The following is a 26,956-nucleotide window of genomic DNA, read 5'->3' as shown; positions in this document are numbered from 1 at the left end:
GTACTCCATAAAAGACCTCTTGAATCATGCCTTTTTTGCTGAGGACACAGGGGTCCGGGTGGAGTTGGCAGAAGAGGATGATGGGAAAAAATCTTCAATTGCATTGAGGCTATGGGTTGAAGATTCAAAGAAGTTAAAGGGAAAGTACAAGGATACCGGGGCTCTTGAGTTCGCCTTTGACCTTGAAAGGGAGGTCCCAGAATGTGTTGCTCAGGAAATGGTGAATAAACTCTAATCTGTATTAATATAACTGTAAATGGACTTATAACAAATGCCTGGGGATGGCAGAGGTAAAGAAATTTGGTTGGTTGCAGTTTAGAATACTGAATGAACCCTTACAACACAATCAGAAGACAGAATGGTGTGAACTGTACATTTCTCTGAACTGAGCATTAGTTGTTTTGCTGGGTGGCACAGTGAGGGAAACATTAGGTCAGTTGATTGTCTGACCTACATGTAGTTGTAGATGGCTGTAGGAAGCTGAATTTGTCCTGACAAAGTAATTCTGAATGCCATCTGAGCTTCAGTTCAAAGCGGTCTGTGAAGAGGTTTGGATCCATGCTGTTAATCAGGATGATGCTGTTTATCCCTTAGGTTGAATCAGGCTTCTTTTTGGAGAGTGATGTAAAGGTTGTGGGAAAATCCATCCGAGATCGTGTAGCTCTGATCAAGTGGAGAAGGCAGCGGACCATTTCCGAGAGCAGTGAGGGGACAGGAGAGTCGAAGGGCCAAGAGGTGTCTAAAGGCCAGGATAACCTGGTCCAGGTGCCTCCAGCTGGGATGCTACATGCTGGGCCCGCCGCTTTCCCCTCAGACACAGAAGATCCAGAGCAGGAACTGTCCATCCATCCCTGCCATGTGCCCGTTACTGCAATGACATGTGAGTAAATGTTTACACCCACAAGCACAATTACACTTTTGTCAGGGGCTCCTGAGACATGAACTTCATCATCAGTTGAGCCACCAGTTTATATTAGGCGAGGTCAAATATTTTGCATTTAGAACTGAACTGAATGACAGGCACAATGTTATCAGTTCAACCAGAATGAATCAGTCCACAACCTGAATCAGTCTATATCCATACCTAGAATGCACAAGCTCTCCCTTCAGGGCCTCTAATGGGTACAACATTTAACACTTTAGATCATAGTTTAATAATTACAGAGTTTAACAACTAACCTTCCTCCTTTTTCCAGCTGATACTGGTGTGACAGTGGTCTCAGAGGGTCTTAGCAAAGAGGACACCATGCCATACCAGTCTCTGCCCAAATCGGTTTCTACTATTTACAGTCCTCCAGCACAACCCCTTGGAATACAGCAAGGAACCTACCAGCAGAGTGCACCTCAGATCCAACATGGAGCTCCACAGCAGCCCACAACTCAACTCCTCCATGGGGATCAAGCTCAGCCAAATGTGCAGCTCTTCCAACGGGGTCAAGAAAGCTCTACACAGGTCTTTCAGGGAGCTCAAGCACAGCTGAATAGCCAGGTCTATCAACAGCCTTCTGTGCAGCTCCCTGCCCAACAGATGCTCCCTTCTGCCCAACTTAGTCAAAGGGTTCCACCAACTGTCCAGCTCTTTCCAAGTGGTCAGCAACAGCTTTGCCAGGAGACTCAAGTACAATCCACAACTCAGCTTCAGCAGGGCGCTCAACAGCTAGCTGCAGCAACACATCTCCAGGGTCTTCAGCATCCCACTGTTCAAGTCCTCCAAGGTGTTCATCAGCACCCTTCCATTCCACTCCATCAAGCCTCTGAGCAGCAACCTACTATTCACCTCCACCATCAGTCGGCCACTCCTCAGTCTCTGCTTGACGGTCAACAACAACCTGCTACACAGTTTCACCAGGAGATCCAGCAGGACCCGATCATTCAGCGACAGAAGGTTCCTCAGCTGTCTGCAAGTCATCTCTTGCAGGGAGCTCAGCAGACCACCACTCAGCTTTTGCAGAATATGCAACAGCAGCCCAGCATACCACAACAGCCTTGCACAATGCATCACCGCCAGGACACACAGCAGCTGGGGTCACAGCCTACCTCACAGGTCATGCCAGGGACCTATCAACAGGCTGCTCCACAGCTGCATCAGGCACCCTTTCAGCTGCCACCTGCACAACTGCAGCAGGGCTCCTACCAGCAATCTCCACCAGTAAGTCCAGAATTTCTCATTCACTTGCTCTCTTGTGTAACTTTTCTTGAGGTTCTCAAAATGGCCTCTGAGAAATGTGAGCTTTTTTATGAACTACAAAATTTGCATTTAATCATGTATCAGTGTGAATACTGTTGTTTTTTAATATGTTCACATATGCGCACCTTAATACTGACTATAAACCGGATTCCAAAAAAGTTGGGACACTAAACAAATTGTGAATAAAAACTGAATGCAATAATGTGGAGATGGCAAATGTCAATATTTTATTTGTAATAGAACGTAGATGACCAGAACGTAGAGGATCACCAATTCCCACAATGTTGCGCAGAAAGATAGTGGAGCAATATCAGAAAGGTGTTACCCATCGAAAAATCGCAAAGACTTTACATCTATCATCATCAACTGTGCATAACATCATCCGAAGATTCAGAGAATCTGGACCCTTACGCAATCTGTGTGTAAGGGTCAAGGCTGTAAAACCATACTGGATGCCCATGCTCTCCGGGCCCTTCAAGGACACTGCACCACAACCAGGAATGCTACTGTAAAGGAAATCACACAATGGGCTCAGGAATACTTCCAGAAACCATTGTCAGTGAACACAATCCACCGTGCCATCCGCTGTTGCCGGCTGAAACTACAGTGCAAAGAAGAAGCCATTTCTAAGCAAGATCCAAAAGCTCAGGCATTTTCACTGGGCCAGGGATCATTTAAAATGGAGTGTGGCAAAATGAAAGACTGTTCTGTGGTCAGACGAGTCACAATTCGAAGATCTTTTTGGAAATCTGGGACGCCATGTCATCTGGACCAAAGAGGACAAGGACAATCTCTGATGGTATGGGGTTGCATGAGTGCGTGTGGCATGGGCTGCTTGCATGTCTGGAAAGGTACCATCAATGCAGAAAAATATTTTCAGACTCTAGAACAACATATGCTCCCATCCAGAAGTCAACAAGATAATGCCAGACCACATTCTGCATCAGTCACAACATCATGGCTGCGTAGGACAAGGATCCGGGTACTGAAATGGTCAGGCTGAACAGTTGGAGGCCTGTATTAGACAAGAATGGGAGAGCATTCCTATTTCTAAACTTGAGAAACTGGTCTCCTCGGTCCCCAGACGTCTGTTGGATGTTGTAAGACGGAAGGGAGATGCCACACAGTGGTGAAAATGGCCTTGTCCCAACTTTTTTGGGATTTGTTGACACCATCAAACTCTGAATCAACATATTTTTGATACATTTTCTCAGTTTAAACTTTTGTTCTGTGATTTATGTTCTATTCTGAATAAAATATTAGAAGTTGGCACCTCCACATCATTGCATTCAGTTTTTATTCACAATTTGTATAGTGTCCCAACTTTTTTGGAATCTGGTTTGTAGTTTTGTTGTTGGTGGGGTCCTTAAGACATTTCTTCTCTATGGAGTGTGAGAAAGACTTGGCTACATTGCGAATAAAAACATGTTTTTCTCCCACCTTACATGGCATAAACAGAGGCACTCGAGTGTCCCATGTATTTCACTGGAACCTCTCCTAGCTGTGGAGGGTGAGAGACCCAACCTCAGTTATAGACGTGGAAGTACCTCCTTCATTGAAGTGTTGAAGAGCAGGATGCATCTGCACCATCATACAAAATCACTGAAGCCTCCAACACATTCCTGCTTTTGCCAGGTGCATCCTGGAGCCAATATCCAGGAGAAAGCTGCTGAAAAATCGACATCTTTATCCCAATTAGATGCTTCTGCTACTGAATCCAAATCATTCCAGCATACTGACAACCCAGCTTTGTCCTATGTCTCTGCCTGTTCATTGAGTCCAGGTGCTACACATAGTTCTTGTCAACCTTCAGATCTCTGTTTTGTTCCCACACCTCGACCCCAAATCTGCTTCGCTTGTGTAGCTCATCTACTGTCTCCAGGTCGAACCGAAGTTAAGGGCCCACGCAGACACTCTTACCTTTCCCCTCTTTCTCCAGTACCCCAGACTTGTCCTATACATTCTCCAACCTATTCTAGTCACCTGATGGTCCGCAGTAGTCCACCTTCTCCAGTAACAACACCTTCACCTCTAATCCTGCCCCCTACAGCCACCATGCCTTCATCTACATCCCAGGCAGTTCCACCGCCTAGGAGTATGAGTGAAAGCTCTGATCTATCGTTGCTACACCACTGTCTTCAGCATATCATCAGTCGTCGTACCAGCTCCCCTGTTCTGGCTGACAAATTCACAGGGCCTCAAGCAGGCCCTCACCATGGAGAAAACCCCATATGTTCCATTCCTGGGCCTGACATCCACATTCAGAGCAAGATGCCATCATCTTCACAAGCACCTCTGTCACCACAAATTTATGGGAAAGGTGGCCCTATGGTAGGTTTAGGTAATAGATGCTTAAGGGTTTGATGGCTCCCCCAGCCATAGAACTTTAGAATCTCTGCCTCAGTGGTGAACCTCAGATCCCTCTCTCCCACTCAGCTTGTACTTTCTCTCTGAGATGAGAATGCTTGCTCGCTTGCATCTCTGGATGACACTGGTAGACCCTGTCATCTGATGTAAGGGATGGGAAACGCAGTAAGAATGCACACGACTTGCAGATGAATCAACCGCAGTTTTTCCTCTGCTCATTCGTATTTGTAGAACTCCTCAGGGCAGTCTTCTTCAGTAAGGATTTGCAGATATATATATACATGCCTGTTTTTCAGCCCAATGCAGCTTTGGTTCAGAAGCATACCCTGTCTGCTCCAGCAACTCCAGCCTCTTCTACTCAGCCGAGTAAACTGACTGCACAGAGTTTCCCAGCGTCAGTACTTTCCACACAGTCTGCTGCACAGAGCCCTCAGAGCAAACAGCTGGGCCAGGAGGTGAGTGATAGCCGTCTAATGCACATGTCGAAAGACTTTACTACTGTCAGTGAAGCTAATAGTAATTGTAAATTACACTGGATAAGTGGTGGGATATGAATCATCTATGATAATAACTTACTTGTTAATGATGTTGAAATTATTGAGTAAATTCCATGTATCATGCAACAGGATAGGCTGAAGTAGGTGTGCAGTTCGAGTGTGTGGGCCTGCATGGTCAAATTAAGATAGCATAGCTGTCTAAATTCAGTCATCATTCAGTGGCAGGGGATGTAATTGCCTTGCATGTTGTTAATCGCTAAATTCTCCTCTCTCATGTAGAAACTGCTGTGGTTCTCAGAGCCAAGAACTGGTTTCAAATAAAACAAACAAAAAATTGCAAAATAAAACAGCTGTTGATTTATGACCAAGGTTGGGATGTAATGAAATGGATATGATGGCAAAAAAACAAAAACCTTTTACAGTGAATCCGGAGAGTATTTACAGTGCATCACTCGTTCACCATTTTGTTATGGATGGATTAAATGCATGTTTGCCCTCACAATTCTACACAAAACACCCCATAATGACAACACCCCATAATGACAAGTTTACTTGAGGTTTTGGCAAATTTCTTAGAAATAGAAAAAAAGAAATCACATGTACATAAGTATTCACAGCCTTTGCTCAATACTTTGTTGCTGCACCTTTGGCAGCAAAGTCTTCAGGTCTTTTTGAATATGATGTAGCAAGCTCGGCACACCTATACCTGGCCAGTTTAGCCCATTCCTCTTTACAGAACCCATCAAGCTCCATAAATTTGAATGGGAAGTGTCAGTGCACAGCCATTTTTAGATATCTCCAGAGATGTTCAATCGGATTCATGTTTGGGATGGCAGGGGCTTGCAGTGTTTGTAGGTGTGGTGTTTACTTGTTAAACATGAAACTTTAACTACAGCACTAAACACAAGAGGAGGGTTACAAAATGCATTCTGTATAACTATGTTTTCTTAAAACTAGTCTCTACTGTAAAAAAACGCACACATGAAGACCATGTGGTGTGGGAGAAGAGAATAGAGTGTGTAGAAAAAACTCTTTCTCCCTCCACACAAAGCACTGTATTCACCCACTCCAATTTGATGTTACCTGGCAGAAAGAGGCATGGCACAACAGAGGTTAGAAATGAACAGTTTCTAATTTATTAACACCGGTAAATAATTATTGTAGTTACATGTGAATATTGAATGTAAAAAGGTACCAAGGTTACAGAGAAAGTAAACATGAGAAGAAAGAGTAAAGAGGGAGAAGAGAAAGAGAAGGGAAAGAGAGGGAAACCCCCCTGAGCAAGATAGCTCAGAGGTCCCTTTTCCATATGTGCGCAGACTTTTATACCCCTGGCCTACAGGAAGTTGTCACTGGCCTACAGGAAGTTGTCACTGGCCTACAGGAAGTTGTCAGTGTCCAATCAGAACCTGTTGTTTCTGATGTCACGCCCCCGGTGCCTCCCATTTGGTGAAGACAAAGAGGGTGGGCGGTCCTGACGGCTGATACTTCGCACGTTGACGTCGGACAAAAGACATGTAAAAACCGGGGTGTCGAATCTTCACCCACAACCGTCGACACAGGAATGTTACACTTCCCCCTGCAGACATCTGTTATGCAAGACAAAGCAGGCTCCCGCGATGTCCATTCTTACAGATGGCCGGTTGATCCCCTGGGGCACTCGAGTATTCAGGGTCCATGGGGATCACAATTGGGTCATGATTGTGTATCTGCTTGTTTCCTGGTCAGTCGGGAATTCAAATGTAGCCGATAGTTGTGGTTCTGTGTCCTTTGTGATCCTCAGGCGTCTGAGGTCACCCTTGTAGGGAAACCTGCCTTCTTGACATAGATCAAACACAGCAGCATACATAGAATATTCAACTGGATCCAGGGCTTTTCACACTTGGTTGGGTTCTTTGTCTGGAGTGTGATGAGGTTTGCATACAGATTGTGCATGTAGAAAAACAGTGTTCATCGTACATTAAAACCAAACCAGAAAAACAAATGACAACAATGATCAGATACTGTAATGCAAAAAAAAACATGTAAATATAGTGGGAGGCTTAAAATGATATCAGGGAATTCATAACTCCGCAGATTTGCACTGGCTTATCAAGTCTAATCAACAACAGTGGCCGGAAAAATAAATACAAATAAATAAATAAAAAAGTCCCGCTTGTTGCCATGTGATTGGAGAATTACACCTTTATTAGGGAATTCATAACTCTGCGGATTTGCACCGGCTAACGAAGTTCAATCAACAACAGTGGCCGAAAAAATAAACACAAATAAAATCCCGCTTGTTGCCATGTGATTAGAGAATTACACCTTTATCACTAAAAGCTATTATTTGAGATTATGGCATTGTTGAGGTGTTCAGAGAGAGAAACAGTTTCACATAAATTCAAATTCTGATCCTAAACATGTTGATCATACTGAACATGAATTTAAAATAAAAACAATTAATTTTAACAGTGCAATTTCCAATCCCTGATCAGTTATTATCAAATTGTTCACCGTGGGACATGGTTTATGATGTTCAATGTAATACCAGTAATCTAAAATGTCACAAATCCTGGTTATTACTGGTTACAGTTTGGTTTGTGGGTTCATCTATTGTGCCAGCCATATCTACATGCCACATTGTAAGTGATACAGTAATTAGTCTATGTTCATTTTATACCTTGTCGGACTGGATCTGGATTTAGAAATGCCTCGGTTTCTACGGTCCCGGGCTTTTTAAGGATATGTAGATCCTTTTTATTTAAATTAAAGCACATAGATTCTATTCCTCCCTATGCAGTAAAATTCAGATAAAAGAGACTTACGGTCACAGATCCACATCCGAGCAAAGGTATCACGTCGGGATCACCATTTGTAAAAAAACGCACACATGAAGACCATGTGGTGTGGGAGAAGAGAATAGAGTGTGTAGAAAAAACTCTTTCTCCCTCCACACAAAGCACTGTATTCACCCACTCCAATTTGATGTTACCTGGCAGAAAGCGGCATGGCACAACAGAGGTTAGAAATGAACAGTTTCTAATTTATTAACACCGGTAAATAATTATTGTAGTTACATGTGAATATTGAATGTAAAAAGGTACCAAGGTTACAGAGAAAGTAAACATGAGAAGAAAGAGTAAAGAGGGAGAAGAGAAAGAGAAGGGAAAGAGAGGGAAACCCCCCTGAGCAAGATAGCTCAGAGTTCCCTTTTCCATATGTGCGCAGACTTTTATACCCCTGGCCTACAGGAAGTTGTCACTGGCCTACAGGAAGTTGTCACTGGCCTACAGGAAGTTGTCAGTGTCCAATCAGAACCTGTTGTTTCTGATGTCACGCCCCCGGTGCCTCCCATTTGGTGAAGACAAAGAGGGTGGGCGGTCCTGACGGCTGATACTTCGCACGTTGACGTCGGACAAAAGACATGTAAAAACCGGGGTGTCGAATCTTCACCCACAACCGTCGACACAGGAATGTTACACTTCCCCCTGCAGACATCTGTTATGCAAGACAAAGCAGGCTCCCGCGATGTCCATTCTTACACTACTAACAGCAAAAATATTGCTCAACTAGACATAGTAATTACATTATAATCCCTTTACAAACAATACTAATTTAATACACTGTTAATATGGTTATATTATATGTGGGGATGTTGGCGTCAGTGTTAATTTGATTTTCTGTTGCACAGAACATGTGAGGAGCTCTGTGCACACAGCCATGTTTAAAATTCCAGGGATTCCAAAAATGTTTTTTGGAAATAAATCCTTGTTTCATTTAAAATGTTGCAGATTTCCACTTGCATTCTGTGAACAAAAAAAGTCAGAGACAGATTCAGGACGAAGCTGCACAGATTCCTTGTTACCGAGATAAGGAACAATTATGCAACAGTTATTTCACTATGTAATATTTTGCATAATGTAATGAAGTAAAAAGCAAAAAATCATATCCAAAGGGAACTACTTTTGTATAGTAAGATAAAGGAAAAAATTGAGGATGGTTCAAATGACAAATGAGTGGCACAGTCACAAACATTTCTCCTTTCTGTTCAATTTCTGCTATGCCACACCATGCACAGCCTTGTCCCGAGGAACACACACCTCCTCAGCATCATCTACAAACTGCTATCATCATGTCCAACAACATTCCACCACAGCAACAAGTCCATGCCACACCCCTTCTACAGCCTTTGCAGATATCAACACAGGTCTGTTCCTCACCATGATCTCAGTGGCAGTTGTAATGTACAGTTATTTATTGGTTATTTTCCTCTTTAAAACCTCTTTCTGTCTGTGTGGTTTATTTGTGGTTGTGACAGGGACTTGTACACACTTGCTGTCAACTGCCATTAAATATGAAATTTGTAACATAAATGATAATTTTCTACAGTTTCAACAGTTTGGAGTTTAAATAATACTATACATTTAGGTTATATAAAGCGCAACTCAATGTTCATGAAACCTTAACAAAGATGTTATTATTTACTAGTACAACACTATTCAAGCATGTACAAGTCTTATTATTTTTTATTCCTTTTCTACCTTTTCAGTTCCCTTCAGCATTCTCTTTGCTGCCAAAAGAGGGCACTCTGGCCGGATGTGAGCCAATGCCCTTTCCCCCTGTCCCTTTATCTTGTGCCTTCCCACCAAGTGTTGTGGCAGCACCCTCTCCTTACTACTCCCCTGCCCTCATCCTCTCCTCCACCCAGCCTGCACCTTCTGAGGTGGCCACGCCACAAACCCCTGTGTCCATGGCCCAGGTGCTGGGTGGGGCAGCCAAAGTTTCCTTGTTGGCCATGGCCTCATCCCTTCCTCTGGGTCATCCTCAGCCACAGCAGGTTTACTCTCTGCCAGAAGCCCTCCCTGTCTCATGCCCCGCCCATTCTCTGCCCCTGCTTCAACCTCACCTTAACCTCACATCCTTCTGTCAGCAAGAGCCATATGCAGCTGACTCGACTGTGCAGGTAATTTGACTTTCGTTCAGCCATTCCCTTGCTGCAGACCTGGCATGATGCCGTGATTAGAATTTCAGAAATACTGAGCATGGCTGCTGTAGAATCAGAAGAGTCCAGTCCAGTTTGCTGCATCAGTGCCAGATGAACATCTGTCTGTGAACCAAAATCGCAAGACAATGCAAAAAGAAAACAACTAAAAATTAGAATGAATAATAACATTTGAAAGCATAATGTAATTTTCATGCTTTGGAAAGGCCAAGTTTTGACCTTTCTGGCTCAACTTTTCAAATGCTCCACTCTCCTGGGCCGATATCAGAACCAGAATCATTTTCAAAGTATATGATCTGTCAAAATCCATAAACAAATATGAAGGTCCTGGCTTTCGATATTCTTCCCTCTCTTTCAATGACTTGACATTTAAAAAAAAATGTCTTCCTAACAAGCATACTCATCAAGTTTTGGGTGGTGCTAGGTGCAGAGGTTATGGAAGGTTATTTTCAGTCGTATTCACTCTTTATCTAAATTAGGGAAATTAATATATCTAAACAAATACACATTTGAAATTAGACTGAAGACTTATTTCCATAGTTTTTGTCAGTTTTTCTGTAGCCGGTATAACACCTAAGATATTTGTTGAGTTGAGCCAAAATGATCTATTATGCTATAATACAGTTGCTCACATTATGATCCATTATGCTATAATCTTATGTTCACAGTTAAACAAATGAGTTGCACACAGTATATACAGACATACCTCGATGTGGGCAATAAGACCAGCCATTATGGACAAAACCGTGCCATGGACTCAGTGCCACTGTGACTCCCCCCATCGTCCTCTTTCATCTTTCAGCACAAGAAACAAATCGCTGGGACACAGGAGGATGCTCAGATTGTGTCTCCTTTAAATATGCTCCCCTCCTCTGCTATCCAGTCCCCCCCATGGATGCCTGATGTGGATTCAGATGCCCTCGCAGCCCGGGCACAGCAGAACATCCCTGAGGACCCCTTTGCATCTCTACAGTCTGCAAGCATCCCAACAGCATCAACTTTGCCCACAGTCTCTAACTTGAACATGGAGCACCAGCCTGTGGCCACAACCATCCAAAATCCCTTAGCAGAAACAGGCCAGGAGGTAAATGCCAAGACACATATACATTTATGCTTTTAAAATTCACAAAAACCTTACCTGCACTGCTGTTGAGATCCTGGTGCTTTGAAATGGACTGATCTAAGAGTCTTGAATATCAGGCATGTGCTGCAATGAGTGGAAAACCAACTCGATTGCCTGTTATCAGAAAAATTTCAATTCAAACTTACGAAGGTTAAAGCAGGCAGGTTGAAATTCCACTCTGGTTGAATGAGCATTGGATCATCAGTGTTTCAATGAGAAGCCAGGTGAGGTGACTAGTATGATGGAGATGGTGTTGAGGAAGAAGAGATGGGATGTTTTTGATGTGGTATATGCTACATAGTGCATGCAGATGATAAATATAGTCAATTGTTTCATGTTATGTTTCTTTTTCAGGAGCCAGTGGCAGATAGACAGGGCCTTCTAACAACTAATGCATACGACAGGTGCGTAGACATGCTAGTACCAACCTCCAATATCAGCTCAGGTCCCTTCTATGTCCCTTCTATGTTAATTATTATGCAGAATGTGAACATGCAACAAGACACAGATTTTTCTTTATAGTGAAATTTAATAATTCAATAAGTGCATGCTGAGGCCCACAGATGATGCTGACATTCTGTTGAAAATGTCGGCAGTGTAGCACACTGCCACTGACAGCATGTAAATTATCTGCCACAGACAGAGAAACATGACAAATCTGATGGATGAAAGTTAAAGTGAAGTGATTGTCACTGTACCACATCACACGGTGCACACAATGAAATGTGTCCTCTTCTTGGTGAGCAGTGGGAAGCCATGTTAGGCACCTGTGGAGCAGTGTGTGGAGACGGTGCTTTGCTCAGTGACACCTGATTACACTTCCTTAACCGCTAGGCCACCACTGCCCAAGTCTGGGTTTGGTGAATGCCAGGAGATCAGTTCTTGCCTGACGCCATTGTGCCAATTCCCATAAACACACTCTTAAGCTTTGTGGAAAGCCTTCCCAGGAGAGTTGAAGCTGTTAAATCTGCAAAGAGTCATTCAACTCCATATTAAAACCTATGGATTAAGAATGGGATGCCATTAAAGTTATTGTGTGTGTGAAGTACTTTTGGCAATATAGTGTGTGTCCCAAAGGCAGGTGCTATGGTGCTATGTTAGGTTACCAAGAGATCATTTCCAGAAAGGTCCTAAACCAATAAGTCCTGAGTGGGCAACACAGTTCTGTTGTCATGGTCAACAGTATCAGCAGTATCTGCGAGCACTAACACTGAGAGTTCTATGCCAGAATGACATTTTTTTTGAAAGAATTGAGTAACTGTGATTGCTTCATTGATGAATTAGTGGTCAGGTGGAAAAAACGTTTAACAACTGTCTCAGTAAGCTTTCTGATGCTAAAAGATCAGAAAAGACAAGATGGTAGTGCACTGAAATATTCATGTCTTTAACAGAGTATACCAGTCCGTAGTCCATGAGTCCTTACTTCAGGTGGAGGAACATGAAGCTTTGGACTCATCAGCCATATTATCCAAACAAAAATTCCCCAAAGCCCTGTTGTTGTCTCAATTGATACTAACAATAATTTGGTGACCTTGTCTAAAAGAACAGGAAACAAGGATACTGTTTTGGAAGTCTATTTCTGATTCCGATTATGATTCTGATATTTTACTGCAAGAGACCTGCAATGACTAATTTATTAAAATTCATTCATTCTGATCTTACTCGCTGTCCACCATGGCAATCCAAAAATATTGTAGGAGACTGTGATGGAACTGGAGTTTTTCTTTTTTTGAAACAGTTTCAATTCGGATGCTACGTCTGGTAAAGAAATGAGTGACAGCTGTGATGGTCCAGTCAGTGGTGGAAAGGTTGACGGGAAGCCACGGAAACACCATCGAAAATCAGCCCGCACACGTTCCCGCCAGGAGAAAACTAGCAAGCCCAAACTCAGCATGCTCAACGTGAGAGACCACCACTTATCATGCACCATCTTCATAAAGAATAATTGTGCAAAAACTAGAATGTTTCCTCTCCTGGATTATGAATAACAATTTCAGAACAGTCCCTATTTTCTCATTGGTTTGTGCAGGTTTGTGATACAGGAGATAAGATGGTGGAATGCCAGCTGGAGACTCATAACCATAAAATGGTCACCTTCAAGTTTGATTTAGATGGCGATGCTCCTGAAGAAATTGCTATATATATGGTAACTCCTTATTTTTATATTTTGGAGATAAATATGATATTTTACTCCTGACTCAACTACCCTTGTTTAGATAAAATGTAGATTATTTGATTTAAGTACCTTTTTACTTGAGTACCATGTGTGACATTATTGCAGTAGCTCCTGTTTCTGGGTCTGGGTCTCCAGGTAGAGAATGGCTTCATTCTTCCTTTGGAGAAGGAGGTATTTATCGACCAGTTGAAGGACATTGTGGACAAGGCAGAGGACATGCTGAGTGAGGAGACAGAGGGGGAGAGAGCCTCCAGCCAGGGCAGCAGCCCACAGCACGTCCACACTTCCGTCAGTGTAGGGGTAGAGGTGAGCTGGGGGGTGTTCTTCACCAAGACTGGCACTTCAGTGAATTCTGCACTACTGCCTGCTGTGCAAACAGACAGATGGTGCTGTGTTGCTCACGGAAAGTTTTTTTCAGCTCTTCCCACTCTCTCTCTGTGTCTGTACAGGGTTTAAATGGAGCACGTAGTGTCTCTCAGCCTGTTTATCAGCAAAATGGTTTGTGTCTATTACTGGATTTCATTCATTTGTGAAAAGTATTATACATTAATGTTTTAGATCAAATTTTGTGACTATAGTTATGATTTATAATAATTTATATTATTTGTTTAAATATCATAGTTCATAGCTCTTATTTGATTGAGAGCAATGCTCTGATTCTGACGTCTTACTTCTACTACTACTTTTTTACATTCACGTCATATGACCAGCTGTTTCTGAATGATGCTTGTCAGGAGCTCTTTGCGAACAAATTCATGATGGGATCTAAAGTTTTCTTTGTGAACAATTTCTCAAATACTGAACCGCAAAAGGCGGCAAATCTCATGTACCACAATGAAAGAACACAATGAAAGATTAATCTGAGACAATGTAGCATTAAAACATTATAAATCATGTTAAATTTCCAAATAAAGTTGGAAAGCCATCTGCAAAATACTGAAAAACTGTATGAGAACATTACAAAGTGACCTTGACCATTCTGTACTGATGCTGTGTCTTTTCTGTCAGTTCTGCATACTGGTAAGAGATGGTTTATCATCTGTCCTGTGGAGGAGGTGCCTCCAGCAACTAATGAGACAGCTGATGCCACCAGCCATGTGACTGCAAAGCCCACTGGTATAACCATCCCCCAGTCTACTGATGTTATGTGTGGTCAGCCAGCAGGGGTCAGCATTGGATCATCCACAGTCTCTAAAGGTACCTTCAGATTTTTCGGTCATACTTCTATAACCCTTGAGGTAATTTAGAGTATTACCTGATGATGTAGCCATGTTTTTCCCAGATTCTGAGGCATCCACGTCAGCCCCGCCATCTGCAGGAAGCGAAGGACCGACTCTCTGCAGTCCACTGCCCCTATTTCTGTCAGACTTCACCCACATCCCCTCAGATTTCGCCCCTCTGGCTTCAGTCCCCAGTCTGATAAGTCAGCCAGTGCCTCCATACCTCCACCTGGAGGAAGGTCTTGAAGCTGCTGTCGCTGCTCTCCAGGCCCAGCCACCTCCGGGCCTGCGAAGCTCCCTGTCCGTGGACGAAGTCCAGCTTAGTGGCCATCTGACATCTCTTTCGCCAATGAATGCTGCACAGCAGGTGGCTGAACTGGCCTGCACCGCCTCCATGGTGGAGGAGGTGCCCTGCTGCCCTCTTGTGATGCCCCTTTCTCTGGATGTGAGCAGTGCCTCATCTCTCACCCCGTCCTCAGCTCCAGCTACAGACCCAGGGTCGGCACGAGAAGCCCTGTCACTTCAAATGGACAGAGGCCATGTCCCTGTGGTGTTACAGCAGCCTTTTGGCAATGTGGGAGGGGCAAAGGCACCCTCCCTTCCACAGAGCCCTGCCCCCTCACAGCATGGCTCGTCTTCTGTCGTGTATGAGTCTGACGGTGAAGGAGGGCGGGGTCGAGTGGGGTTTGTGGACAGTACAATCAAGACACTGGATGAGAAACTAAGGAACCTACTTTACCAGGAATACGCTCCTATGTACCCATCAGGCAGCACTGCTGAAACACCCGGCTCAGGCACAGAGTATGTCCAGTCTCCTCCGGGACCTGAGAGCGCTGTGGGCGGCTCAGGAACAAGCACCCCAGGTCCTTACGGTGACAGCAGACTGAGGGCCGGAGAGCAGCTGGTAATACCACTGTGGTGCTATCAAATAAAATGCTGATACATATTGATTATCAATTATACTATTTCTTATTACCATTTCTTAAATGACATAACCTGTTAAATTAGCCTGTTAAATTATCAAAATTCAGATGCCTTTAGAAATCCACAATCAACCATCACTTTAAAATAATGCTTTCAGACCATCCTGTGCTTGTTAACGAAGCATTTTTCTTATTCCTCAGCCTCAGATCCCTGAGCGGATGGACAGTTTGTGTGTTCACAGCGATCCTGCTGACAGTGGTACGTTGGGCATGTTTATCCTTTCTTTCCTGCTTAGTGAATATAAAAACCTGAGGCTCATTAAATGTGGATCATGTGTTTCAGTGTGTAGGAGACATATGATGTCTCATTCCATCTCCTGCTCTGGGTCCAAAAGTCGATTTAAGGTAGAAATTTTGAATTAAGATCACATGTTCACATGTGACCAGATGCTGAAACCATGCTGCAACTATGCTTTTCTGCAGATGATAGTGGGACCCCCAGACATCATGTCAGAGCATAAGCAAAGGAGCTGGAGTAGCACTGGGTCTCCAGCACACCCTGGTAGCCATTTCAGGGAGCGTTTTCCACTGGCTGATGATGCCCACGGAGTCTATAGGGGCTTCTCCGTCACAGATCGTTTCTCGGTGGTGGCCGCTGAGGATGAGGAGACAAGACAGAAGCACAGCAATCGCTCAGCCTCCCGCTATTCAGCCCCGCCTGACTTCTACTTGGATGCACCCGTGCTGGCAGCCAAACGCAGCTCCATGCCACGAGCACACACAGCTGTACCTGTGGACGTCACCGTGCATGCCCGCTTCCTGTCTTCTGATTCTGGGGCAGAGAGCAGCCCTGCCAAGCTGGGTTCATCCACCCCGAGTCACCGCGGGCGCTCAGAGCGCAGGGGAAGTGACCTCATGAAGAGAGCAGTGGCCTTCCTGCGGCGCTCTGGCCGCAGTAGCAGTGTGCAGAGCTCTGATTCGCCCTGCCGACAGGTGGGCGGTGGGGCTTATGGCTCCACCCACCAGTCTTCCTATGTCAGCAGTGACAATGATTCAGAGATGGAGGATGCAGACATCAAGAAGGAGCTGCAGAGGCTGAGGGAGAAGTAAGGGCAGGAAGTGTCTGCTTGTATTTGTGTGTGTTTGCATGTGTGTGTGTAGTTTCAAGGTTCTGCGCAGACACGCCTACACGCCTTCTCCATTCCTCTGCTCTGGAGTGGGTGGAGGTCACCTGACATTGTATTTTCACAAATTCCTCACCATGGAAAATCATCAGGCCTGATTGATGCCTTAAATATAAACTTAAAAATATATAGGAACAGCAATTATTCATAAACCATTGTGTGAAGCATGTGTGCAGCAGGAACCTGCTATGCCTGTGTGTGTGTGTGCGTGTAGATGTGTGTTTAAGGGTGTACGATGCTGGCAAAAAAATAAATAATTAAAGACATTGATAACTAGACGATATATCACTAATCACATAACTTCTAAATCTGACTTTTTGTGTGCCATCACTGTGTTCACTGTGTTCGTAAAAAGTACGATTTTATCATAGACTATACATATAACACACCCCTAATGTCTGAGCTTTTTGGCACTTATACCTTGCACACTAGCTAGTAATGACCATAATCCTTCTTAACCACCCTTCCATCCCCAGACATATGAAGGAGATCTCAGATCTTCAGGCCCACCAGAGAGGAGAAATTGAGCTGCTCTATCACCGGCTGGGTAAACCTGTGCCCCCTTCAATGGGCTTCAATGCCACTGTGCCCCCGCCAGGACGTCGCCGTAGGACCAGCAAGCACAAGCTTAAGGCTGGAAAGCTCCTCAGCCCGCTAGTACAGCAACTGAGGAGTGTCACCACGAAAAGCATGGACTCTACTAAAGCATGTGAGTATGGCAGGGCTTTGACTTCATTGGATAGTCAGTTGAACCAAACTTTGTGCATCCTAGCAACTGACTAAAAATGTGTCTTCTTAACACAATCCTTTTACGTTTGCTATTAATCAATACTCAATAGAGTTCAATTGTCCAACAATTTGACATTGCCAGACATTTAAGTGATGAATAGAAATTGGGTTAATGGTCCTTACATGTTCCGTAGATAAATACTGGATGACACACATAAAACTTATTAAGACATTACATATAACATATATTTCAAAGCCTCCCCAGAATGTTTGCATTAAGGCATTTATCAGTTACAGGGACAGTATCTGGAGTAACTTGCTCAAGGACACAATGATAGTAAGTGGGGCCTGATCCCTTGACTTTGTGGTTAATGCGGGGTTTGTTCATCATTATGATGGCGGTGGGGACAAAACTCTTTTTGAGTGCCAGTATGTCACAGCCTGGCTTGGGAGGCACACATGCAGACATCGTGAAGGAGATGGGAGAAGCCAAAGGACTAGCGCTGGCTGAACAGTCTCGTTTGGATCGGTGTGTGAAGCAATGAGGTGAGCTGAAGCAGGAAGGGAGGCCATGGAGGAGGCAGCTGTCGCATGGTCTCGAGGTCGACAGAAATTAATCATTCACTGAAAGGTCTGGGAGACAAAGGTAGCAGGCAGAAAATGGGGATGTTTGGTTGGTATCATTGAGTTCAAGCATGAGAGCAGACGTACTTCTCGTGTTTATGAAGAGGTGGGGCTCCAGTAAGAACCTGATGGAGGTGCGTGACATGAGTCTGATAATCGGGTGAGAAGATCAAGCTCATTATTGACTAAAGCCTGGAATGCCATTGGGCTGTTAGAGAGGCCGAATGGCATGAACTTGTATTTGTAAAACATGTTCGGGGCGGGGAAAAGTAAAAAGTCTCTACTTTGGTCATGTGGCACAGCGTGGTAGCATACTCATTGTCGACAGAAATGGGTCATTCACAGCAGGGTCTGGTGGACAAAGGGAACAGGCAGAAGAGTGTGTTTGGTTGGAAACTTTCATCTAGTTTCACAATGAGATCAGATGAAGGCAAGGCAAAGGGCGTAATCTGTGAATCAAAATGGGGTCAGAAGGAAAAAAGTAGGGAAATGGCTTAGCAGCAAAAATCAGGACGAACCTTGAATTATGAGCGAGCAACAACAAGCATGGCGGCCGGTCCTTTATACGAGACACCTACTTCCGGGGTGGACGTCCCTGGGGTTGGCCACGTGCCCCCGCAGGTGTGGCGGTGGCATGGGAACTGTGACAGTGATATTTGATATTTGTCTACAGATGTTTGAAAATGCTTGACTGGATGTCTATGGATGTGGGCATGGTTTCTGGGTAAATTACGTTTTGTCTCCTCGTTTAGTTTGAGTTATACAGGGACCACTGTGAAAACTATATATGATATGAATCATGGGACATGCAACTTGGCAAAAATGTGGGAGGGAAGAGTGAAGTTCAGGTTTATGCAATTGACTTGTAACCATTTTGGGTCTGGGCCTTAATAAAATCTCAGTTAATTGTCCCTTTCTAATTAAATGAATTCTAAGTAACATGCTCTTCTTGGCTATGGGGAATTTCCAGCATCCAGAGCTTCTTGCCACTATGCTCAGCCTGGTGCAAAAAGCTTGCATTTTGTCCTTTACACATTCCCGACTTCAAGAATGCAGTGCGTCAAAGATGAAAATACGGCCCACTTTGTTAGGCAGAAATACTGTCTTTTTATAAAAACAGGGTACAAGTTTCATATCTGTTCCCCAGAAAAGTTCTGTGGCCTGATGCTAGTACAGTTCAGTGGTAGTACTGGCAGTAGCCACTATGAGTACCCACACAGTGGTACTGGTCTAGTGTGTAACACACTCAACCAGAAGACCACAAAGTCACAGGTTTAAACCCCACTTACTACCATTGTGTTCCTAAGCAAGACACTTGACTTACACTTGAGCAACTCTGAGTGTCTCCAGGGGGACTGTCCCTGTAACTACTAATTTTAAGTCTCTCTGGTCTCTCTAATGCTGTAAATGTACAGTAGAGCAAAAAAGTATTTGGCAGCCACTGATTGTGCAAGTTGACCCTCAAGATGAGAGTGGTATGTAATTTTCATCATAGGTTAAATTCAACTGTCATAGACAGAATAAAAAAAAAATTGAAATCACATTGTATGATTAAAAAAAAAATTGTATATGGTGCATAAAATAAGTATTTAGCAGCTACAAACAAGCAAGAATTCTGGCCTTCACACACTTGTTACTTCTTTAAGAAGCTCTTCTATCTGTCATTGTGCGAGTTTGGGGACGCACTCGCAGACATGCTTGGAGCAGGGGAATAAGTCGTTGCACAGGGAGTGGGCACTGGAGGAGCTTGGGAGGAGGACTGGACGTGCTTGGTCTGAGGGAGGGAGGTAGAAGGTGAGTGGAAATGGGAGGGGGACAGAGGATGCGCCACAGCGCAGCAGGAGGGGAACTCTGGCTCTGTGTGGAACGGTGGGAAAGGAGGCCAGGGGAGGAGGCTGGAGTGGGCCGGGGCAGGGGAGAACAGGAAGACGCTGGTTTGAGAATGGCCCAGCAGAGTTGGTCGGCTGGGGGGTGTCTTGGGTGGCACAGGCGGACACTGTTGCTTGGCTCTGGGTGGCAGGAAGGTTGGGCAAAGGTGGGGTATGCTGCAGGAAGCAGCATACAGATATCGTTGTTGCAAAAGGAGACAGGCAAACTCAAAGCTGAGGGCAGGCAAATAAAGTGAAGTGATTGTCACTTGTGATACACAGCAGCACAGCACACGGTGCACACAGCGAAATTTGTCCTTTGCATTTAACCCATCACCCTGAGCAGTGGGCAGCCATGACAGGCGCCCGGGGAGCAGTGTGTGGGGACGGTGCTTTGCTCAGTGGCACCTCAGTGGCACCTTGGTGGATCGGGATTTGAACCGGCAACCTTCTGATTATGGATCCGCTTCCTTAACCGCTAGGCCACTTCTGCCCCAAAAATGTCGTTATAGAAAAGCAAGGTCAAAAGTATAATGAAGAGAGGTAGCCAATGAGCGGGCAGTGTCCCACCTGGCCTACTGACTTCTATTCTGGATGCTAAACCCCCTCACTTTGGCTTCCGGGACGCAGTCTCCCTGGCTGATCTTGCTCCCTCTAGTGGGCTGGAGGTTGTATCCAGGCTGTGACACAATCCTTTACTCATTACCTGCATTGATCTTACCTGTTTGAACCCATTATCTGTATAAAAGACACTTGTCCACACCTTCAAACAGTCAGACTCCAAACTTCACAATGGCCAAGACCAGAGAACTGTCTAAGGATACCAAAGACAAGATTGCACACCTGCACAAGCCTGGGATGAGGAAATAGTCAAGCAGCTCAGTGAGAAGCGATCAACTGCATGGAGCCCCCTTGACCTGGGGGGAACTGGTCAATGACCTTAAGAGAGATGGGACCCACAGTAGCAATGTTTACTATTAGTAACACTACGTCGTCATGGATTAAAATCCTGCAGCGCTCAAAAGGTCCCCCTGCTTATGCCAGCACGTGTCCAGGCCTGTCTAAAATTAGCCAGAGACCATCTGGATGATCCAGAGGTCAGATGAGACCAATATAGAACTCGTATTTGGAAGGGGAAGAATGATGAGTTGCATCCCAAGAACACCATACCCACTGCGAAGCATGGGGGGAAACATGATCCTTTTGGGGGTGCTTTTCTGCAAAGGGGACAGGATGACTGATCCATGTTAAGGAAAGGATGAATGGGGCTCTGTATCATGAGATTCTCTTCCATCAGTGAGAGCACCGAAAATGAAATGTGGCTGGATCTTCCAGCATGACAATGACTCCAAACACACTACCTGGGCAATGAAGGAGTGGCTACATAAAATAACATTACAAGGTTCTGGAGTGGGTTAGCTAGTCTCCAGATCTCAGTCCAATAGAGAACATATGTCCAGGGATGGGAACATATGTCCCAAAATATCAGCTCTTGAGATGATCTGCATGGAAGTGTGTGCAGAACTGGTAAAGACCTACAGGAAACGCTTGACCTCTGTCATTGGCAGCCAAGGTTACATTATAAAGTATTGAGTTGAATTTTTGCCAAATACTTATTTTCTGCACCATTATACAAATAAGTTCCTTATTGAATTATACAATGTTATTTCCTGCATTTTTCTCTCACGGTTGAAATGTACCTTTCTATCTTTTTAAGTAGGACAACTTGCACAAACAGTGGCTGCCAAATCCTTTTTTGCCCCACTGTAAATGTCTTACTGTAATGTAGAATATTCCTCTACATGATCAAATCAGAGATCTCAGTTTAGTAGTAGTGAAATTGACAACATGAAGGGTATTTGAAATGTTTGAAAGCAGGATCACGTGTGTAATGGAATAAAGGCATGTGAGTGTGTGGTGGATCATGAAGTTTGTGCCCCAGGATACCACACTGGTCAACAGCATATGCTTCTGTATTTAAACAAAGGTGACCCGGTTCCAAGTTTGAATGGATCTCCAGCCAAAGGACTGGTTCTGTCTGACAGAGGAGGGGTTTCAGACACTGGCCCTGTGCCCAGCTCCATTTCAGAACCGGTCCAAACCCAGCAGCCCTGCTCTCTCAAAGGCTCTTTGTCCTCCGATAACATCTACACCGGACAACAGGGTGAAGGACCAGGGATGCAGGCAGGGCCAGCCCAAGGTGATCTCTCTGCATTCCTTTCCCTTTATGCAACAAAGACTACAGCTGATTTCAAGACTGCATTTTTACACTTACACATATTCTAGACATTTCTGAAATGAAATGGTGATGTTTAAAACTGGATCCTTGCAGGTTTTGAACTATTGATTGTTGATCAACTCCTGGTGCTGCTCTTGAGTACCCTACATCTCTTTTTCCTGTTCCCTGTTTCTGATGATCTTCACAGGCTGGCCATCTTATCACCAAGCATCTGAGAGGGTCACCTGTAAAGGCAGTAGCAAACCAAGAGCTAGATTCCTCAGTGGGCCCGTTTCTCTGTCCATCTGTTTGTATCTCTTTGTCTCCACCATCTCTTTCTGTCTGTCTCTCTTGCTTTGCACCACTTTCTTCTCTTCACCTCTTATCTTCCCTGCTTGGTGGCCATCCCTGATTCTCATTCTTATCTTTCCCTCTCACACCCAGCATCACCTCACACTGCTGCTGTTGAACAATAAAAGAATCTGTTTGTGTCCTGCATGGTTATGGTGCTTGGCAGTAAAGTCCCACCCTGACACAGGAACACAGACAGTTTCCTGAACGTGTCTGACATTTATATAGTAGCTGCTCATCTCACATTTTCATTCACCTCACAACTCCTGAATCCATCAGACAGGAAATCAAAAATGAACAGGGAGGTTAAGGAGATTTGGGGGTGAGGTGGGGTTATTCCATCCCACAAGTTAACTGAGCTGCACCATACAAAAACTGTTGAGAAACCTTATCCGTGCTCTGCTGCTTCCATTTTGGTACACTCTGCATGCATGAGTCTGTGTATTAAGCATAGCTACACATCGCTGTGCTCTTTTTTAACGTGAGAAAGAGTTATTGTTGGTGTGGAGCTAACATTACGGGGGATTATTTTTGGATGCGCTACTGTATAAGATGTAGCCTGTGAGGGTTGTTCACTAATATCACGTTCACTAGGTCATCCATTAGAACACGGAGGAGAAATGGAGGAGATGGACGCTGTGCTACATCTGGGCGTGTGACTTATTGACTGCAGGGGGTTTAAATTTTTCAGAATGAGGAAGGAGGGTGTGTGAGAGCAAATCATGTCTATACTCTCCTTACCTTTTTAATTTTTTGAAAAGTTTATCTTTTGGGGTCACAAATAATTACACGCCATGTAATTGGGTGGTTGGTTACAGATAACTAGTAGACAGACACGCCTTGTTTCTGTACATCTTGAAGATGTGACATTAGTGAACTTGATCCATTTGCTACGTCTTATCTAACACCATGAAAATTGTTGTAATTGCATGCATGTGATTACATGATGTGATGTAACAAACATTGGCAGTGCGCTAGTGAAGCAGCTTTGAGCATGTTAATGTACAGTGTGTTTGTTGTTTGTGTGTGTGTGTGTGTGTGTGTGTGTTTGGTTGATGGGACTGTGCTAATTATAAAATTATTCTTATCACTTTTAGGGTCAACTCTGAAACGCCTCTGTCTTGGGAAAGAGCGTGGTAGCAGTAACTATCTTTTTTATCATTTAATATTGAAGGTCTATTGAACAGCTTAGTATAAGAATCATTCTGAATGTATTATTGGTCCGTTTGTATTTGTATTATTATTATTTCTACTATTTCAGACTATGAAGGGTTGAGTTCTGAAAAAAATCCTTTAGCAAGAAATCTCCAACATTGTTTGTAGCATTGTTATTAAATATCAATTTATCAGTTACTGATCTCTAAGATGCAAAATATGTGCGGTTTGTGAATCCTTCAGTTTGTGTTTTACAGTCAGGGTTAGAGGGACAGTCCAGCTGGAGACAGTCAGGGTTAAGTGCTCAGGGACACAATGGTAGTAAGTGGGGTTTGAACTCATTAAGAGTTAAGAGCTTTTATAACGCTGGTTTGTACTACCACCACCATCTACAACCTTCATAGATTCATATGAACGTTTGCATTTTTTAATAACTGTATATTGTAGGAAAACATTTTAGAAACAGCTGACCTTTTGTAACTATGATCAGCAGAATAATGTCATGTGTTTGTGATTTTCTAGGATCTGGAACAACCTCAGGAGCCTCGAATCAGGCCCATGCAGCAGGGTCCACACCACCTCCACATCAGCCAGTGATGGGGCTTGTTCATGCCCAGACCAACAACAGCAACAACACAGGCACTTTCACAGATGACCTCCACTGGTTGCTGGCTGACTGGGAGAGAGAAAAAGTGGTCTACCCACGCTCAAACTCACTCATTTTAAGAAGCTGTCCATATGCATACAGAGGCAGAGGCAGGAGATTAAGGAACATTGAGGTGGGTCAATGACCTTGGATTTAGGGTAAATATGATCCCCAGAATGCTCCCCAGTTTAAGCATAATTTTCATGTAATTTAGGCCCTGTCCACATAAAAAACAACTTTTTTCTATAAAACAGGCTTTCAGTTTCTATAAAACCTACGTCCACACAATGCTGTTCTGAATGCTGTTTTAACCCCCTCCCCACCTGTAAGTCGTGCTGTAACTCCCCGCTCTAGCATCTCGTTTCCCATCTACTGTGTGTTCTGCGATGTGTTAAACTGCCAGAACATGTCTCCAGCCTTGTCTTTTCATTAGAGAGGATTTCCTGTAGTTGTATTATGAGGTTCAGCAGCACCTGCAGTACAACCATGATTGTGTTATCCGCCATTGTTGAATGTTTTACACGTTCGGAGTTATAGTCAAGTTGGAGTTTGGGCTGATACATCAGGGACGTATTATAAAATAAAAATAAAGCCACTTTCAGCTGAAACTCATTTCTTTCTACAAATTTGCAACAGTCTTGTGCGTGCACCACATTCAAAGTTCATGCCTATTTTTTTGCGCTGAGCAAAAATTGCTGAATCTTCGGCTGGTGCTGGTGCAATGTTGTAGGAATCACTTGGTTCTGCCTTCCCAGTATGTCCCCTGATGAGTTACACAACGTACGTAATACGTCAGGGCTTTTACAAAAAAATAACGCTTTGCATTCCACACAGAGACGCAAAAAAGAGAAATTCACTCTTGAACCCGTTTTCTGGGGCACCTGAAACGGCATCTCTGTGTGGACGCAAGGCCAGATCAGACAGACGTTTCACCATTTCAGAGAAACGCATTTTTGTGTGGACAGGGCCTTAATCTGTAATACGACAATAAAATAATATTGTTTTGAACACATTGTCACTTGTCACTCTCAAACTCATCAGCGTATTAGAATTTATGTATAAGAATTTAGGATATAAGACTCAGATACTGATTCAGATACATGTTTTGCATCCACATTAACATTATTCGCCTGTGACATGGTTCAAAGTGTGTTTTGGTATATCACATATCTATCACCTGTCTATATTTGTGTCTTTAGTCATTGTTCTGTCTCCTCTAGGCCACTCAAGCATCCCAGCTGCTTCTCTCATGGCCACTGATTGGCACTCACCAGTCAAGTGCTGAAGCAGAATCTTCTGCTCTGCTATGTCATGGTTTTGCTGGACCAGATGACATTTTAGAAGGAGTTCCTTCTCCTTCATGTCGGCTGACAGATCTGACAGCTCCTCTCAGTTCCAGAGTGTTTGTTTTTCCTACTGTGTCCCCGCCATGGACCACTCCTGCCTCTCCCAGCAAGGACAATTTCCCCAAAACCCGAACTCTGTCGGGTTAGGTTTGCTTAACAATGTTTATAGTCACACATGCCTAGTAAGTGTGTGATATACATTTATATCAGGTGGCATACTCTTTCCTGCACATCTGGAGGTACTGTAGCTATGTATATACTAAAATAATGTAAATATGAGTATTGCTCTGGGGATTCAATGTATGTACATAGGCCTTAGTTGTATATAAACAATCTGTCTATTCAAAGTATTTACAATACATAGGGTGAACTGATGACGTCCATGCAGTACTGTAGATGGGATGTGTAGAGAGCCATACACCTTCACTGTGAAGCCTTCCCTCCCAGGTTACCTGTGCCAATTGCTTCAGCCTGCCAGCTTCACTCTAATCACAAGTTCTTTACAGAGTATGGAAAACTGGTGAAATACAATAACCCAATGCTACACTTGAACAAAGCATCCTGTGGGTGTGCCTTGACTGGCAGAACAATGCTTCAGATCAAGACCTGCAGCAATCTGCTGACAATTCATGGTTTTCTGAATTTTTTTTCATCTGCAGTAAATAATAGCTATGACTAATTATATGATCTATATTGCTAGCTAGTTACATCTCTGTATGTTAAATGCTATTTAATACCAGCACATTGCAAAATTTTCATGAACAAATAGTTACACAGAGAATGTATTAAATATGTACAGGGGTATATACACTGTGACAGAGAAAGCTGCAGTAGAATTTTTGCACAGTTAGGTGAAAAAACCCCATTGTTGTAAAATATATGTAAAGTACAGCATGTCTGTAACTGAAGTACAGAAGTGTAATGGATTGTATAAAAGGACTCAGATATGGTCACAGTTGTACAGCTTTGCTAATGCACCTTTACCTATACCATACACCAATAAAATAGTTACTGTGTTCCTTAAGTTGGCATTGAATTAGCATCTGAACTTCATCTCAAGAAAAAGTGGGTCATGCAAATGAACAAGTCCATACACAAGCTGCTTTACCAAAGAATGTTTAAGAATAAAGTTAATGTTTTGGAATCGCCAAAGTCAAATTTGTTATATGTGTGAAAAGACCTGAAGGAAGCAGAACATGTGAGGAACCCCACCAGAGTTGATCTGAGAACGAATGAGCTAAACCTTCTCCTTCCTGTGAGGACGTGTTAAAATCTGATGATCTCTTGTGCATGAACTGCCCAGGCATTCAGCAGGTATGGAATTGGTTTATATCACTCAAACCTATAAAAGACAAGG

At 43.8% G+C, this 26,956-nt stretch overlaps 1 protein-coding gene across 6 annotated transcripts in view; it reads left to right on the top strand.

Moving 5' to 3' along the window:
• Positions 1–26,747, top strand: part of wnk2 (WNK lysine deficient protein kinase 2) — a 32,392-nt gene extending 5,645 nt beyond the window's left edge. Inside the window, exons 6-29 of one of the 6 annotated variants that reach the window (XM_028964877.1) lie at positions 1–220; positions 595–880; positions 1,197–2,149; positions 3,647–4,519; positions 4,852–5,010; positions 9,113–9,241; positions 9,584–9,997; positions 10,920–11,120; positions 11,514–11,563; positions 12,898–13,060; positions 13,189–13,305; positions 13,471–13,641; positions 13,785–13,833; positions 14,344–14,532; positions 14,618–15,459; positions 15,680–15,737; positions 15,822–15,883; positions 15,962–16,584; positions 17,139–17,371; positions 21,871–22,083; positions 22,310–22,408; positions 23,550–23,594; positions 24,130–24,386; positions 25,474–26,747. In XM_028964877.1, the coding sequence (XP_028820710.1) occupies positions 1–220; positions 595–880; positions 1,197–2,149; positions 3,647–4,519; positions 4,852–5,010; positions 9,113–9,241; positions 9,584–9,997; positions 10,920–11,120; positions 11,514–11,563; positions 12,898–13,060; positions 13,189–13,305; positions 13,471–13,641; positions 13,785–13,833; positions 14,344–14,532; positions 14,618–15,459; positions 15,680–15,737; positions 15,822–15,883; positions 15,962–16,584; positions 17,139–17,371; positions 21,871–22,083; positions 22,310–22,408; positions 23,550–23,594; positions 24,130–24,386; positions 25,474–25,746 (6,679 nt within the window). In that variant the 3' untranslated portion in view covers positions 25,747–26,747. Of the gene's footprint in view, positions 221–594; positions 881–1,196; positions 2,150–3,646; positions 4,520–4,851; positions 5,011–9,112; positions 9,242–9,583; positions 9,998–10,838; positions 11,121–11,513; positions 11,564–12,897; positions 13,061–13,188; positions 13,306–13,470; positions 13,642–13,784; positions 13,834–14,343; positions 14,533–14,617; positions 15,460–15,679; positions 15,738–15,821; positions 15,884–15,961; positions 16,585–17,138; positions 17,372–21,870; positions 22,084–22,309; positions 22,409–23,549; positions 23,595–24,129; positions 24,387–25,473 lie in introns of those variants that run through there. The other 5 variants (XM_028964876.1, XM_028964880.1, XM_028964878.1 and 2 more) reach the window with 5 other exon arrangements.
• The last annotated feature ends 209 nt before the right edge of the window (positions 26,748–26,956 follow it).

This window comes from Denticeps clupeoides, chromosome 2 (assembly GCF_900700375.1).
Source record: "Denticeps clupeoides chromosome 2, fDenClu1.1, whole genome shotgun sequence".
Lineage (NCBI taxonomy): Eukaryota > Metazoa > Chordata > Actinopteri > Clupeiformes > Denticipitidae > Denticeps > Denticeps clupeoides.
Note: the sequence above shows the minus strand (reverse complement) of the source record. Positions and strands in the feature narration are given on the sequence as shown.